The 17881-nt window shown below is 34.0% G+C and overlaps 1 protein-coding gene across 1 annotated transcript in view; it reads right to left on the reverse strand.

Moving 5' to 3' along the window:
- The window catches only part of LOC149562989 (uncharacterized), a 175567-nt gene that overhangs the window by 122091 nt on the left and 35595 nt on the right, over window positions 1-17881 (reverse strand). Inside the window, exon 4 of the mRNA XM_089826430.1 lies at window positions 13459-13538. Coding sequence (XP_089682556.1) covers window positions 13459-13538 — 80 coding nt within the window. The remainder of the gene's footprint in view (window positions 1-13458; window positions 13539-17881) is intronic.

Raw genomic sequence — 17881 nt, forward strand, 5'->3', positions numbered from 1 at the left:
TGAAATACGATATATAATGTATAAAGAGACCTTTCTTATATAGGCAACAACATAGTATCATGGTAGATATCACATTCATATAACATGAGACACGTCATATTGTCTAGATGAAAGATAGAACATAGGATTATGTACGAGACACGACAAGGCAATAATGTAAAAGTACTCTATGTAGACCTAATTTATTAAATGTGAATAGAATCTAGACACCAAAACAATATAATGTAAAAGTGCTCTATGTAAACTTGATTTAATAAATGTGAATAAGACCTAGATGGGAACCAAGAAGGTTATACACCACATTCACACAACACTCCCCTTCCCTAAGTGCAACTTAGGGAAGAGCAATGCAACTTAGGGAAGAGCAATCAAATGCAAAAATGAAAATATGAAACCTAACGACAAAGCATTGTTAGGTATTTATATAAAAAGATCTCTCACATATGGAATAAAAGAGAAAAATTCATGGGGAAAAAACCTTCTCCAAATGAGAAAAAACCTGAAAACAAACAGGTGCAAGTAATGCAAGGACTCAACATGACCCCAAAGAAAAAACCAAAATGAAAGAGTGGGAAAATAAATCTGCCCTCCACACCCTCAAGCAAAGAAATAGCTCTTATGCCAATTGTGAATGCTCAAATACAAATGCCGAAAAGTGTCCAAAATCGGTAAACAATATTTTTCCCCTTAGGAAGAAACAAATGCAAGTGTCAAATACTCCAAAAAGAGAGATGGAAGAAGCCTTATGATGGATGTCTTTGAAAATTTCTTAGTGTCCACAAGTCAAAATTAGAGGACGCCACAATGCGATGAGGTAAAACCAATCCAAATTCTTGTGAAGACTCATGAAAATCAATTTACAAAGACAAAGTTGATGGGATAATAGATCTTTTGTAATGATCATCAAACTGGAAAAGGATATCCTCACTTGTACCTCCAAATCTACAAGCTAGGACTCGCAAAACAAATCTATAATGCTTGTCAAGAAGTCATTCTACAAAGCTAAGTTTAAAAGACCATAATGATCTTGTTGAGCTAAAGAACTAGAAGCCATTTGATGTGGCACTCCAAAATCAAGAAGCCATTCCTAACTTGGGACATGTAGATGCAAAAAAAAATATTCACTTTATCTTTTCTATATCATTTGCCACTTCAATTGATCCTAACTATGTCGACGATGATGGTATAGAAGAAGATGAACCAAAAAGAGATTGTTGAAGGCAATTTGATATTGTTTTTCTAAAGAAGGTTCTTCAATTTATTAATCTATTATTTTGAAACAATTGTGTTCATTACACCCAAAGTTTTTGCAACAAGTACATGGGTTTCTCCTTCTTAGTTATATCATTTTTGGAAGAGGTGGAAAGCTCATTAGGTTCTATTTTAGATTTGATTTCTTCTCATTTTATCTTTTATGCCTAACTATTGGGAAGTGCATCTAGTCAAATATGCTTACCTTGCTTTCTAATCAAATGATCACAAAACATTTCAGAAGAAGGCATAGCAAATATATCAGCTAGAGTATCCATGCTGAAATAAATATGGTCATTTTAACTTAGACATAATCAAGAATATCAATTTCTTTTTAGAGTTGACTTTTTGTGATGTCTCATATCTCAAAGATCAAATTCAATAAATAATAACACAATAATAGATATAATATTAAAATAATTAAATAATTAATAATTAATAAATGATAAAATATAATCTATATTATAGTAATAACTGGCAATTATATATTATTTATTAATATGATAAATATTTACAATAAATAATGATAAAAATACATTATGACCTATTATTAGCAATAATATATATTGTTAATAAAAGAATATTATAAAAATAATAACATAATATAATCCTTTAATAGAGAAGGATATCAAAATAATTAACTAAGATCAATTTGAAAATATATGTCTAGACACGATAACCAAAAAAGAACATAAAATATGAACAATAATGGTCTATAAAACCAAAAATTAAGTGTCTTCTTGCAAACTGGGATAATTAACCACCAATTCCTTTAGTAACAATGATGAGTCCCTTATCATGACCATCAACAAAAAACACCATAGAAGAAACGACCTACGGTGCATGCCAAACAAATGGAAGAAAGCATCGTGCGTTAACACTGCGACATTATCCCATATAGAAGAGAAGATGGTGATTATGTGACATATATTCCGAGCATACAAGACTATCTCAGTAAAGGTGTATCTTATTAAAGAGGTCCAATGAAATACTCATATGTTGTTGTAAATATCAATTTTTCATGGGATTAAGTTCCAAAGGAACAATACATGCACTAATACATATGTGTGACACAATTTCCATAGAGTATAATATCACACTAAACAAATAATTGGCTACTACAGGAAAAGCATCAAAGTGATCATCAATGTTCTCATAATCGATTGATACCATTAGCAAATACAAAATGTTGATTAGAGTAACAATGGTGTCGACATTTTGAAAGAAGGTGATAACCAAGGGACTTGTCATTGATGGGCTAGATTAGTTTTTTAATAAAGAGACAAAGATTAACTTATAGTAAGAAAAGATTAGACAAGAAATATCAAATGTCAATTAAAGATGAAAGGTGCAATCTGTATGGTTAACCAATCTATTTAAATCCTATAGAGACATGGTGAAAGGAGAGATATGGCATTCAACTTTCAAGTGATTCAGCCTTTTGAAACTGCACAATATATATTAAGAATCCATCCCATTCTCAAAGAAAAACGGAAGCACCGCACGGGAGTTAAGAGGAGGCTCACACGAGTAGATATAATACCTAGTTTCACTTAGGCAAGTTATTACATATATATTAATGTTCATGTGAAATTATTCAACCAATTTGGAACCAGATATCCATATATATATATATATAGACTACTAATCAGAGGAGAAAACAAGACAGGGTAGATCAGAAAATAAAATAAGAGTTGTTAGGTGATAGAGCAACAAACTATAACTTATTTTTATTTCCTACTACTTGGCTCTGCGAAGATTGAATACTTGCCCGACCAACAAATCTGACTGTAGGCATATATTCATCATTTCAAAGACAACACTAATATTCACGTAAGTGATATCACCTTATATTGTGATATCAAGCATAATAGAGATAGTCATATTATTGTGAATTACCCTAAGTACATATATATAGACCAAATTAGTCATATATATCTAACTGCTCAATCCGATCCATAAATGTGTTCATTTCACAATATAATATTTCTAATCAGTTACATAATTTGAACATTCAAAGGGTATCATGCATTGTAATTCATTGGAGCAATCAAGAATTCAACGAAGGAAGTCTCTTGTAGCTGGTTATTCCAAGGCAATTATCACAAAATCATAAGTTATCCTACGAGGGGACATTACAAAGGTATCAAAGCATGATCCTACCATCTTGAAGATTTTAAAAAGATATAAGGAAGTCATTCACTATGAATAATAAGGTAGAAAGATAAACCAGGTATGAAGCATTTGTACAAGTGCATTTGAAGAACATAAACCAGATTTATGTGCAATTATATAATCAGGCTTATATCATCTTTAGTACAGATGAGGAGGACTGCTAAAAGACAAATTTAGAGTAGATTCTAATAGTCACAATGAAGAAATGAAAGAATAGATGTTCATTACATGCTCTTGGGCTTGCTTGGAAGGGAGAATACAATATAAATATACATAAATCATAACGGTGAAGAGCACACAATTATACTGAGAGGGGGGCTAAATCAGTATAATAACAAATTTGCCAATTTAAAACTTTTATCCAAACAGTTAACTTCAAATGCTGAAATGAACAATTATGCACATGAACACAATAACACAATTTTTACATGGAAACCCAATGTGGGAGAAAACCACAGCAAAATAGTTGCTTTTATATAAACTTGATATTTTACAAAAATTTGTAGGCTACAACCTACTAGAGGCTCCAACCCCGATTTTTATGAGCACAGACTCACTAGAAGCTCCAACTCCCTCACTTCACAGGCTTTGACCTACTGGAAGCACCAACCCCCACTATTGTCTTTGGGAGCATCAACCCCTGAGCACCAACTCACTAGAACCTCCAACTCCCTCACTTCGCAGGCTCCGACCTACTGGAAGCACCAATCCCCACTACTATCTTCATGAGCATTAACCTAATGCACAAATTGCGTCTCCACCTATGCACTGTTGCTTACTCAACTAACGATGAATACTTTTGTTTCACACCTTTCTCTTCTTATCTTCGTCTTAATCCATATACTCTTCTTTCTTCCCGAAGTCAGCTAAGATCACTTTACTCTACGCCTCACTCTTCCTTATATATTCTTACACAAAATATACATTTATATATCAGATAAAAATCTGATTATTAAATATCTTTTATTTACACTTTTACTTTACTCTCTTTATATGTATATTTATCAGATTTAACATCTGAATAGATATAAGTATTTTATTTACTTTTCTTTAATTTTTCTTCTCTACTTGTAACTACTAACTTCCTCTTCTTTTTCTTTTACTCCATTTCTTCTTATTCCACACTTCTTCTCTTCCACACTTCACAGCTTATATCTGCTCCTTCTACATTCAAACTTTCTTTCTCCCTAATCCATTATTTATATGGTAAAAAAATTGTCTGAAAGATTGCACCTTTTCATTTTTATTTGGTCACTTCAGAAAATTTGTCTCTCTTAGTAAAGATTTATTGGAGAGTTTTTTCATGCCAAAGGAGTGAAGTGGTCTCTTGTGAGAAAAATGGAGAGATAAAAACTTAGTGGCTTCATTGAGAAAATTTTCATGACTTGAAGTTGTTATTGTGAAGGCTTTAATGCCTATATACTCCTGTTGAAAGTGAGAGTTGCAGTTTTGATTTCTTGCTTAGCATTTTAAATACAACGGAGGAGCTAGGCAGAAACATGTTGCTAACAAGATCCTGTCATCGCAGTGTGGAAGCAGGAAGCAGTTTGTAACTCCATAGAAGACTATGGCGATGTAAGAGTTTTTGCATCATAATAATGGCATTGATCTTGTAAGTTTGCAAATCCGGAGACATATTTGTCTCTCTTACTAAAGATTTATTGGAGAGTTTTTTCGTGCCAAAGGAGTGAAGTGGTCTCTTGTGAGAAAAATGGAGAGATAAAAACTTAGTGGCTTTATTGAGAAAATTTTCATGACTTGAAGTTGTTATTGTGAAGGCTTTAATGCCTATATACTCTTGTTGAGAGTGAGAGTTGCAATTTTGATTTCTTTCTTAGCATTTTAAATACGACAAAGGAGCTAGGAAGAAACATGTTGCTAACAAGTTCCTGTCATCGCAGTGTGGAAGCGGGAAGCAATTTGTAACTCCATAGAAGACTATGGCAATGTAAGAGTTTTTGCATCATAATAATGGCATCAATCTTGTAAGTTTGCAAATCCAGAGACATAGGCAGAGCCTCTACAGAATTAAAAAGACTTCTCCAAGTTTCATTATTCTTCCAAGGAAAAATATTTTGCTCATTTCGTTTAAAACTAACAAACAAAAGTACAACCATATTCCCCAATCACATAACAGATAAGTCTTATTTTAAACAAAATTGCAGGCTTAATAATTTAAAAATACAAACTCCAAATTATTATAACAACCACCTAATGATGCAATGGTTGGGAAGATAAGTAGAGTATAGAGGTTGTGGGTTTGACCCCCTATAAAAGCATGTGTTATTTCTTTTCCTTTTTTAATAACAACCAAACCTTTTGTTCAAATTCTGAAAAAATCAAGGCAGCACGGAGTGTTGGGTGTCTAAGGTTCTACCCATGGACCGACATGCTTTGACTTTAATAATAGGAAGTTAAACTTCAAATTAAACAAAATGCATGCCACTTCACTTGCGGCATGTTGGAGAAGAGGGATGTCAGCATGGGGAGGTCAGTTTGATCCTCCTCTCAAACTTTTAACAAACCCACCTTTAGGAAGAATATACTAGGGTGTCACATATCCACCAAAGAGTGGTCCATGTGTTGCTTTCTAAGGTAGCCACATATCAACACTAGACTCTATCATGTCAACAACATTCCATGTCAGCTTATTGCCATGTGTCACCTCATGATTAGTTAACTGCATGTCATCAATCTTGCCGCACCATGTTGATGTCATCACTAGTCCACATGGTCAACCTTTGACTGGCCGTAGCTTTTACGTATGAACTCAAATTTGGTCCGTTCAAAATGTGTCAGAAAGCTCTCAAAGAGCTCTTCAATTTGGTACCATTTTTTACCGATTTGGAGATAGTCAATTTTCTACCCTTTGTCAACCTCTAGTTTGCCTATTTGACCAATAATTTGATAGCATATCTCAAGCATACAAACTCCTTTTAACATGCTTCAAGTTGCGTCAAGAATGTTTCACTATGCTCAATGCATTGATGACAATTTTGAGAGATTCTAAGTGAGTTGAATTTTTTAGGTCTTCAAGATCCACTTGAATCAACCAAAACCCATGTATAGGAAAAAAAACTCCATGAATCAAGGGCCAAAATAAAGAATGCTATGGAAAACAAATGACATCACTCAAATGTAAATGCAAGTGCAAGAACAAATCATTTGCAATTTGAAACAAATATTACAAGGCAAGTACTTAAAACTACTATAACAATTAAAGTAGCAGACCTATTACAAAGTACTCTTGAACTTCAACATGCTATTCTATCAAAGAACAATCAATGATACATGCTATGACCCATTTAAAATCTAACAAGAATGAAGATCCAATCATTGAACATCTATTGTTAGACAACCAAGTGATTGATCCAATGCTACTAATAGTCAACACAACAAAGAAACCAATAATAGTAAATATGGAGATATTTGGAAGGAATCTCACCAATGCAATTTCTTATTAAAGATCTAATGCAAATGTACTTCTAAAAGACACTTGGAGATCTTAAAAAGTGTGAGCAAGTCCACCATTTGGCACCCAACTTTTCCATTGTTAGGTATAGATCAAAAAGTTATTGGAGTTTAACAAGACAACATAGTTATTGGAACCCAAACATTTTTTGTCAATTTTGTGGTTGTTCACTTTTTAGAAGAAAACATTTGACAAATTAATGGTTCATGGCTGGTTGGTAGAAACCAGCTCCTACCACAACTAGAAAGGAATACAATCTCCATCGAGAACAAGGATCGAAAGTATATGATTGGTTTGAAGAACCAAGAAGTCAATGAGGAAGCAACTTACTCAAATTCATCAAACTCGAAATATCAAGAAGAATCGGCAAAGTAGGAAAAAGGTCTAATACAATCAAAAAACAAAGGGATTTTGGAGTTATAGGCATGTTTGAAGGATAAAACAAACTCTCTACATGGCATATTTCATAGCCAAATGACAGATTATGAAGTAAATCTGGCAAATTGTAAGTTTATTGAAGCTACAGAGATAAATGAAGATGATGAATGATAAAGCAATGATAAACAGCCAATGCAAAATGATTTAGAAAAATAGGATAATTTGTTTGAGATGCACAAGACAAATTTTGCAAAATTCGGTAGTTCTAGATCTAAAAAAAGAACAATGTTTCACTAACAATTTCCAAATCAATGAAGTCAAAACAGGACATGCTTCATAAGGAATTTACAAGAAAGATACAATAGAATGAACCGAATGGAGAGAGCAAAAGATTTTTGAAGAGCAGAAAATCAAAAGTGGGCCCTACATCTTAAGAAACAAAAATAATAAATCCAAGCTTGTGGGGAGTGGAAAAGAAAAATAATAGAAAATTTAATATTGAAGATCACCCTAAATACCACCATATGGAATGAGTCTTCTCCTACTATATGGCTTAATTTTACCTTCACTATATGGCCTACCATATAAATTTGAGCAATGCACAATATAACCCTACTAAATTTGTGCGGCTTTGTTGTTTTCTACAATTAAATTCTAGCACCATACAATCTATATTTTTTATCTTTGTTGTGCATGCTAGATTCCTCATTACTATCATACAGCCTACCCCTTTTGCTTCAAAAACACAATTGCTTCACATACGTTTCCCACATATTGGCATGTGTATTGCTATAAGTACTATTATACGCACTAACCTCTCATGCACTATACAAACTTTTTGGCAAACCCATATCCTTGATCCTACTATATTGCTCATCTTCATTTCATTAGTCATACCCACAATACAACTTGTCTTTTCGCAGCTTGACAATTTGATTTCTATCATATGACTCCTCACTTACACTACAGTAAAAATTGCATCAACATTATTCACTACGTGACCTAAAGTTATTTTCAACACAATACGATCTATACCTCAAACATCCACCATAAAACCTCCTATGTTGCTTTGCTTAAAAAAAAGATTTGGTTCATTCTTAAAGTTCAACTAAAGAAAATCTAGTCAGTTATACAACGACATAGGCCAAAACAGGAAATTTCTCTTACAAATTGATGAACTAGATGAAAGTACAGTCCTAGAAAAAATATGGGAACGTTGAATGTTATTTTTATGATTGAAATGCTATTGAAGTGCCTTTGACACTATATGGGTTTAGTTATTATTTGAGTATAGGATCCTCAACCCCTAATGTGCAATCAAATGTGGTCCCTGGTTGGTCATAAGCATTATTCACATAGTGGCATGCATCTAGCACTCTAAAAATTCTATTCTTTGGATTTTTAAGAATTCTGTTTTTCCTTATCGAAATCAAGAAAATGGTATGTACCATGAAGGTCTATGTGGTTGTGAAGGTCTTCATTTCGACTTGGCAATAGGGCTCCACCCCTAAACCCAACATATATTGTGATAGGTAACACATGAGGGGTACTACTCCCAAACCCCAACAAGTGACATTACCCCTTGACCTCACTATGTTTGTCACCCCCTTGAAACTCATTTGATTTACCAAATACTTTTTGGTCTAAGTGTATGTACTATGCCTCAAGGTTTACCTATGGGTTCGTCATCTACAATATTGTCACCAATGGAAAATATTACCTTATATTTTGATGTTTAATTGTTGTTTAATGTGTGGACGGCAACATTTTCTTTCAAGATGGATGATGTAGTTAGTATATGAGGTCTCTTATGATGTTCTGATGATATGATTTATCAAACTATGATGTTTTGATGATACAATTTATCAAACTATGTATTGATTGTTTGTCAACTTAAGGTAGTGATAAGAGTTAGTCATCACTCGTGCACCTCTTGGCACCTGTTTAGTCCCTTAAATAAATTTTGTAACATCAAGCAAAATAGTATGATCTTATCAGATTGACCCTAATCTAGATTGACCATCTCTTAACCAAATATAGATAGGCAGTTACTCCTCTATCTAGAATGCATTATTGATTATATTTGTTGCTTCAAGTATTTCCTCACATCAAATAGGAGAGTAAACAAATGATAATACTAAGATTTAAGGCAAATTATGGAAGATGACATGGATGGATGTGAAGTGATCATAATTACCTTTCTAGAATCAATAAGAAGTCAAAATTGAATATTGTGTGCGTAAGATATGGCTTGTCAAAAAAATACAAGCAAGATCGTACTTCAAACTCAAATATCAGGCCCTATAGAAAATCCTAAATTTAAAAAAAAATAGTTGCACCGCTATAAAGTGCCTATGACCAACTTTTAGATGCCAAAAAAAAACCCACCAAAAATCAATATCGTAATGAAAAGTTATGCTTCATAAAAAAAAAATCTTTAGACTAATCGAAATGGCCCTCTACAATTAGAGCAATGACATCAATCTAGATGGTATCAGGGCATCCAATCCTAATCACTTTGCTTGAGTTGAGCAAAGTGTAGTAGGGACCAAAGAACATTGGCGATTCGATGACCAAAATTTGTGAAAATTGCCAAGGATAAACCCTTATAGGAAGGCAGGAATGGGAACCAAGGACATGGCAATAGGAAGTAAAACACTCAAAAATTGTGCAGACGCATGCACCAACCCATGTTGCAGATCAATGCTAAAAGAGAATATTTGCTCCCAAATTCTACGAACACGACTATGACTTGATGACACGGGTAGATTATACATTGACAAAGTCATACGATATGGATATGTATAATATGTACAAGCTCTAATGACAAAGTGTAGGGACCAAAGAACATTGGCGATTTGATGACAACAATATGTGAAGACTGGCAAGGATTAACCCTTTTGCAATAGCGGGAATGGGTACCAAGGACATGGCAGTAGGGAGTAAAATGATATTTTTTAAAATCTAAACAATACCCAAAAATTGTGTTGACACATGCATGCACTAACCAATGTTGCAAATTGATGCAGAAAGAGAATATTTTGCTCACAAATTCCATCAACACGCAAATTCTACCAGTACAGAGACAATGATTTGACAACATAGGTAGATTATACACTAACAAAGCCATACAAAAATGGATCTGTATTATAGCTTTTGGTGCCTTTTGGACTTACAATACACCTATGTAGGCAGAAGCACCTATAAAAGAAAGGACGAATTTTCACAATAGAGTAGCAAAAAAAGAATGCTAGATTATAAAATGAACTGGAATACATGATGCATAAGAAAAGCCTTGCTATTATAGGCAAGGTGAAAGATAAGGCCACATAGGATTATGAGAAGGGTCAAAATTAGATGACAAAATACACAAAAGGTAAAACGACAAAAATTACTCTTAGTAAACTAAGTTAAAATAGAATCTACATGTACTTAAGTAATGTACATTTTAAAGTTTTGAGGCTTTATTTAAAAAATAATAACATTCTACTTGACAAAAAACAAATAGTTACATTTATTTTTTATTTTTACTTTATGCAACATAAGACTCAATACCCTGTTCCTATTGTTAAACACCTCTCAACATAAACATATACTAGGAAGTAGTTTTCCACGGAGTTTCCTGATAAGGGGTGGCAGGAACGTAGAGAGGGGTTTTGGAGATAGGGGACCAAGGGCCTAAATTTGGGGACAGCCAGGAAGCAGTGGGTGGATGAGAGAAAAGTAGTGGTGGAGGGGGTGGCAAAAATACACTAATTGAAGTGAATTGAAATCTTCAAGGCAAAATTTGCAATATAACATCTCTGCAACTTCCTAACGAATGGAAAACTAATCTTTTGAAGTCAAAGATTGCATTTAGTATGTAATGGCATGTGCCATATAGTAACCAACCTAGGAGCATCCCCAACAAAGGTGGTGATTTTGTTCTAGGGAGCCATTCCCCTCAAGTCTCCAAAACGTCCCTCTACAAGGTGTTAATGGTGTAGCTTTAGTCGGATTGAATTGACCTACAGATAATCTTTCTATGGCTATTGGTTAATCATCAATTAGACAAACTCTCATATATCTACTTGTGTGTGTGTGTGTGTGTGTGTTAATATTGTCTAATTGATGATTAATTTATAAACTACCATAGAGACATGTCTCTTCTATGCACATTTATATAACATTCAAGTCTGTATTTGGAACACACAGAAAAATGGTAGTATTATTACATTTGCAGTGATCCTTTCCCTCAACATGGTATCAGAGAAAGGCTGCAAATGTAAGAAAGTGATTAAATACATAACAGAACAGAGAAGAAACAAATACTTGAGGAGAACAAAAATATACGTGATGTTAATTCCATTTATATGTAGAATCAGCACTTAACAGGCAAAGCTGCACTTTAACAGCAGAAATTATAGAGGCCAACAATTGTGAAGAGATAAGATGGAAGTCAATACACTCTGATCGATACCAAGAATAAATTGCACAAATAGACGTTTATATGTTAATGGAAGAGGATGATAAATGACAGTGAACAAAAGAAAAATTAAAATTAAAAAATGTTAAACTAATTACTCCATTGGAGATCTGCTCAATAAGGGACAGGCTAGTTGTCTTAAACAAAGGAGACAAATCGAAGTTATATCAGAGCACCCGTAGTGGAAACCAAACAAACTAGACAAATCTTCATCCAATATTTATAGTCTTGAACAAGTCGATATTGAGGATTATGAGGAAGTTCATAACTTATCATACATTCAATCTCTTTGGATCAATACAGAATATCAATGAATCTGCGAACACATCAACCATTGCTATTATTGTCTTTGCTTTTGTTAATGTGGAGAGAGTAATGGTTTCCTTAAGTTTCGTGAGATTGCTAAGAGTAGGTATGGCCGCTAATAGATGAAATTACATTGTATGACATAGATTTCGACAATTTTTGTTCTCCATAGTAGTCGATATTAGTTCCTTGTCTCTTAATTGTATTAACTGATGGAATTTATCATCCGTTTAATCTCTTAATTGTATTGACCAATGAAATAGATTTATCATATGTCCAATCTCTATGGATCGGTACAGAATATAAATGAATCTGCTAACACATCAACCATTGCCATTTATTGTCTTTACTTTTGTTAATGTGGATAAAGTCGTGGCTTCCTTAATCTTTGTGAGATTGTTAAGAGTAGGTATGGCCGCTGATAGAGGAAATTGTGTTGGATGACAGTGTTTTCGACAATTCTTGTTCTCCATAGTAATCAATATCAGTTCCTTGTCTCTTAATTGTATTGACCAATGGAACTGTTATCCGATTTGATCGTGCCCCTTTATAGATTTTGTTATAATTGACTATAATGTAAGTAGCTTGCCTTCCATTTTGGAACATCCCTTGATGATTTTATCCTGATGTCTTATTCATGCACATATTCTTCATGGTGGCTCTGGTATTATTATTTACGGTATTTTGAAAGACCATTCATATTCTTGATTGACTTATGCATCGATAGATGGGAATATGACAGCAATATATATATATTCTTGGGTACTGCTGAAGTTGGTGTGGCTTATTAAGTTGCTGATGTTTTATTGCAGGGTCAAAATTGATTTCTGAAGCAACAGAGTACTTTACAGAACATTTTATACTTATAGTGATCCTGCTATTTTCTAGGAGGCCAATACCTGTATTTTGGTAAGGTGAAATTTTAATCATCTTGTATTTGAATGCCTTCAATATCTTCCAAGCCATCAACAAATACTGTCAATACATATTCCTTGTTTGAATGACTCTAGGAGCATCCAGAATGAAAAAATTATACTCCGGGTTGGCCAATTTAAGTAAAAGGAATTCTTTCTACAAATATAAAACCACTCAACATTTTTTTGTCTTATTACAGCATGACACAAATAACAAGATTTAAGAAAGACAACAAATAGACAAAAACAACATGGTCCTCAACCTGTAATAGGGTTGTTTCTTATTCTCAATATTACTGCTAACAATTTTGAGCAACAATCTCAGTAAAAGAGTAAGTCATTTTGTTATACTCTAAATATAATGCCTCGCTTTCCCTAAACAACACAACCAACCAACATAAACATGATATGAAATTGATTTACTACCACATATGTTCTTTCGCCCAAGAAATCAAAACATAAAAATTAGAAAAGAAATTCAAACAACTTTTGCATACCTGTTGACATAAGAGTGATCAAACATGTGATTAATGGGTTGAACGATTAATGCTCCATCCACACTAGCATCATCTATGCACTGAATAAGAATTAGAGATAGATTCACATCCGTGGTGACAAAAAACTGCTCACTTGGACAAGTGAAAAATCTATTTCTACAACAGCTAAAAACTTAGTGATGTCTCCTAATTTTAACACATCCATGGTGACAAAAACTGCCCGCTTGGACAAGGAAAATGATATACAATGGTAAACAAAGGAAAAAGTGCCTAGAACAACTAAAACTTGTGTCTCTAAATTTTGTTCAAAAGATCCATGATGGTGAAAAACCACTTATTACTGCTTATTACAGCTTTCATGCTCACTTCCTTTGGCAGCGGCACTGTATTTGTACTGTACAGTGGGTATTCTATTAAAATGTGTGGTTTTTCAATTTATTTGCACACGTTCCAACAACAAAAATGATTTCTATTGACAAGTAGACGTCAGATGCACTTAAATATAATATCTTCAAAATAACTATCTATTTTAAGGAAGATTGTTCTCCAAATAACCATACTTCGATAAAAATACTACTTCAGTAGAAGCACATAGCTAAACAGCTCAGATCTTAGATACTTTATCCAAGATCATTCTAAACCAACCATACATTAACCCAACTTTTCTAATGTCCCTATCATAAAATAAATATATTTAATTAAACCTTGTTAATGGGCCGATTGATTTAATATATATCTCAGACCCATTTTTATTTTGTTTCCGTAGTTTGTGTCGCCGTCGGCTATCTTTATACACCCTCGGAAAGTTTCCCGACAGGGATTTAAGCATGGCTTGTAGGTAGTCTTTAGGTATGCAATTTGGATTATTTTCTATGTACTGCAAATTCCTGTTGGAGTTCTCTGTTGTTCGCCATTTTGGAAGTGAAAGATCTTCCCTATTTGGTTTGTCCGGTTTCAGTGGGATTCAACCCTCACCCTATTCCGTCGCCTATAATACTTTGCTCGGACTTGGCAAGTCGAGGCATCATCTTTCGGCATCTATATTAATTGAAGGATTATTTGTATTCAAATCTCTTGATCTGGCTTGTCTGATAAATTTGGGATTAATAGTTTATGGTCCATAATTATCTTCCATCTTTCATCCACAACTGGGAACCTCATTTCAACCCCGTACAGCAACCCCACTTCCATACAACCTCCTAGTTTCCCGTACACCCTTCCTTATTCACCGTACTACCCCCATAGATTCTGTATTGCCTCCATAATTGTTTGTACGGCCTCCATAGTCATTCGTACGACATTCACAAGTCTATCGTACGGCCTGCACAAACATTTTGTACGGCCTTTTCTGTGCCACCATACGGCATCTCTGCTACCCTCAAGCATACCGTATGGACTGTTCTGTACAGTCTTCCAATTATCCGTACATTGGCCATTGCCAACCGTATGCCATCCCAACACCCTCAATACTAGTCCCAAATCGTTGTACGAGTTCCATTTGGTTGCCAAAGTTGTTTGGAGAGCAATTTTCTAATTTGTGTACAGGAACAGGTCATTATAGTGGCCATACGGCCTCACACAGTCTAAATATCAATCTTGACCTAGCCGGACACCACCTTGTTTGCCCATCGTGTTACAGTGTTCGTCTATTCAGAGTTAAACGTATTTGGAAACAGTACAACTTTCCAGCATATAAGGAAAATAGACCATGTTAGTGCGTTCTTCAGAACCCTTCAACCTGTTTGTATCCATCTCATACCAATGTCCACTAAAGCTGTGAGACCCACAGGCTTTCCAAGAAAAGGTCAAAAAGCATAGTTTTTACAACACAAAGTTCTTATATAGCCTAATTTTTCCCTAAAGTGAGGGTTGTTCACTTCTTTTGTCTCATTTAATAAAGAAAAGTCAGTGAAACAAAATTTTCCCCTCCAAGCTATTGTTGATTTTTAAAACTTGCTATATTCTTCTTCGAAAGTATAGGCTACAACAGAGAAAGGCACACAACTGTAAGAGAGAAAATATGGGAATACAAATAGCAATTTGTAGACTCAAGCAAAAGCTCACTTATGCATTATGACTACCTTGAGAATAAGTGTTTGTCTAGGGTTCAAATAAAAATTGCTAATGGAACAAACAATGGCACTAACATGTCAAATTACAAATCAAAGTAAAAAGTGCATACTCTTTCCAAGGAAAAATCATGAAAATCTCTTACAAGATTAACACAAACAAATGGAGTACATCCTTTCATGCCATCATTATCTTCCAATAAAAGAGGCCCATTAACTAAGGCCTACAACATGGAATTTGCATAATTTTAACCTATAAAAAAAATTAAAACAGATCACATACACTGATAGTTTGCGGAAATTGCAATTCTTTATTCTCAAAAAATATGAAATGTTTAATAATATCTAAATAACTAATGCATATATAAAATATGATGTTCAGATTGCAATACTTCTAGTTCTATTGCATACAAATAACAAAGGAATTTCAATTACTAACATCAGAAATTACTATTAGCAATAATATCTAACCTCTCAAAATACTGAAAACACTTGTTATAAAGGATCAATAACTAGGTAACCAATAGTTAAGAAGACTTACTTAAAAATACAAATGATATGCAAGTTCCAATAATTGTTGATTCTTGCTTAGCAATGTCGGCAAGCCAGCAATAGGATTTCCATCTTAAATATGAGAGTGGACTTAGCTTCTATTATTCTCAACTCCTCTCATTGCTTATACCTTCAGATATTTCCAAATTCCAACAATGCCTATGAACTCTTCCCAAGATATTGTTTGCCTCTTTATTTCTCCTATTACCAATGCAGTGAGTGGGACCTCCCTTTATGGAAATCGCTATCTGATGATTAGCACCCATGTGCACTTGACTTCTATTACCCTCGACTCCTCTCATTGCTTATACCTTCAGATATTTCCAAATTCCAACAATGACTATGAATGTTAGTTAACCATTAAGATGAAATTGGAAGAATGAATATCATGGAAATTTAGAACGATTATGTGATGTATTTTATTTTTAAAAATCTTGGAATATGTTATTACCAGGAACTATTTCTATTTTGCAAAAGTATGATGACAAAGGGGAAGCATTGCCTAAATAAGAGTTAGGACAGAGACATCCAAATCCACCGTCAAAATAAGAGTATGAACTTTAACACCTAGGCCAAGGATTTGAACGGCTAGACAATCAAGGAAGTATAGGGATTACCATGAGCTATTCGATTAAAGCAATTTAAAAGAAGCATTAAAAATAACTTAACTAACAATAATACTTTTATCATTTCCTTGCTCTGTGCAAGCCAACATACCTTGGTATAAAAATATCTCATCTATACTCATACTTGTGTGGGTATGAAATATGTACATATGTATACACACACACACACACACACACACACACACACACATATATATATCTATGTGCAAAATTATCTTTAGCGTATACATATATATGTATGTACATATATATCTATATACCTACATATCATAGGACTCGGGCAAGCATGAATATATGGAAGGTGATATTCTTCTGCCTAGACATGTTTAGATATATCTTTTGAACCTTGCTTTTATAATCTTTCCTTTGGTGTGGGTATGGTATTTATTTAGTTTTGCTCAACCAACCTTAATTTTGCTCGTCCAACCTTATTACCACCACCTTATGGCATTGGGCTGATAGTTTTGTATACATGTGTTCCTTTTTGAATTTTCAAAAAATGATCCTGCAATGTTTATACCGTGTACATCTTGATTTAATTAAAGCCCCACGGGAGGCCATACTATCTTGGCTGCTACAAGTCTATATTGTGCTTTATGATCCCTATGGGAAAGACTCCCTTCAACATATATTCATCGTTCCTTCTCTCTCTATCATGCTGCAACATTTCCAAGCATTTAGTATTTTCTGTACCGCAGTATAATATCTATGCCAACCACATTGAGGGGGTGAGATTGAAGTCATTTACTAGAGCCGAATCTCGTGAGTTCAAGCTATGAATATTAATCAGCCCAATCAAAGGTTTTGGTGCCAGGTCATTCTACCATATCCAAATACTTCAGACCGATACCAAGAATCGGATCATGCATTTGATTTCCTTGTAATGATTGTGCCATGTTTTGCATATGTGAACTGACTTGTTTATCAGCCCTAATTATTACTTCAATACTTGTTGCAAGATTCAGAGTTGTACATATTTGTTGATCTAAAATGATCTTATGTTGGTTTGTTTATACATTCAAATAGTGCTATACTATGTTGTGAGTTTTCTTAATAAAAGATCTGATCAAGAAGTTCCATACAGGGGCATAGCTGATATGTCCTTGAGATGGAATACTCTCTTTTGTAATAACAGAACAGAATTAAGAACATACTATCTTATGATGCCATAGGCCG

Source organism: Cupressus sempervirens, chromosome 4, assembly GCF_028749045.1.
Source record: "Cupressus sempervirens isolate cs-2001-9-10 chromosome 4, ASM2874904v1, whole genome shotgun sequence".
NCBI lineage: Eukaryota > Viridiplantae > Streptophyta > Pinopsida > Cupressales > Cupressaceae > Cupressus > Cupressus sempervirens.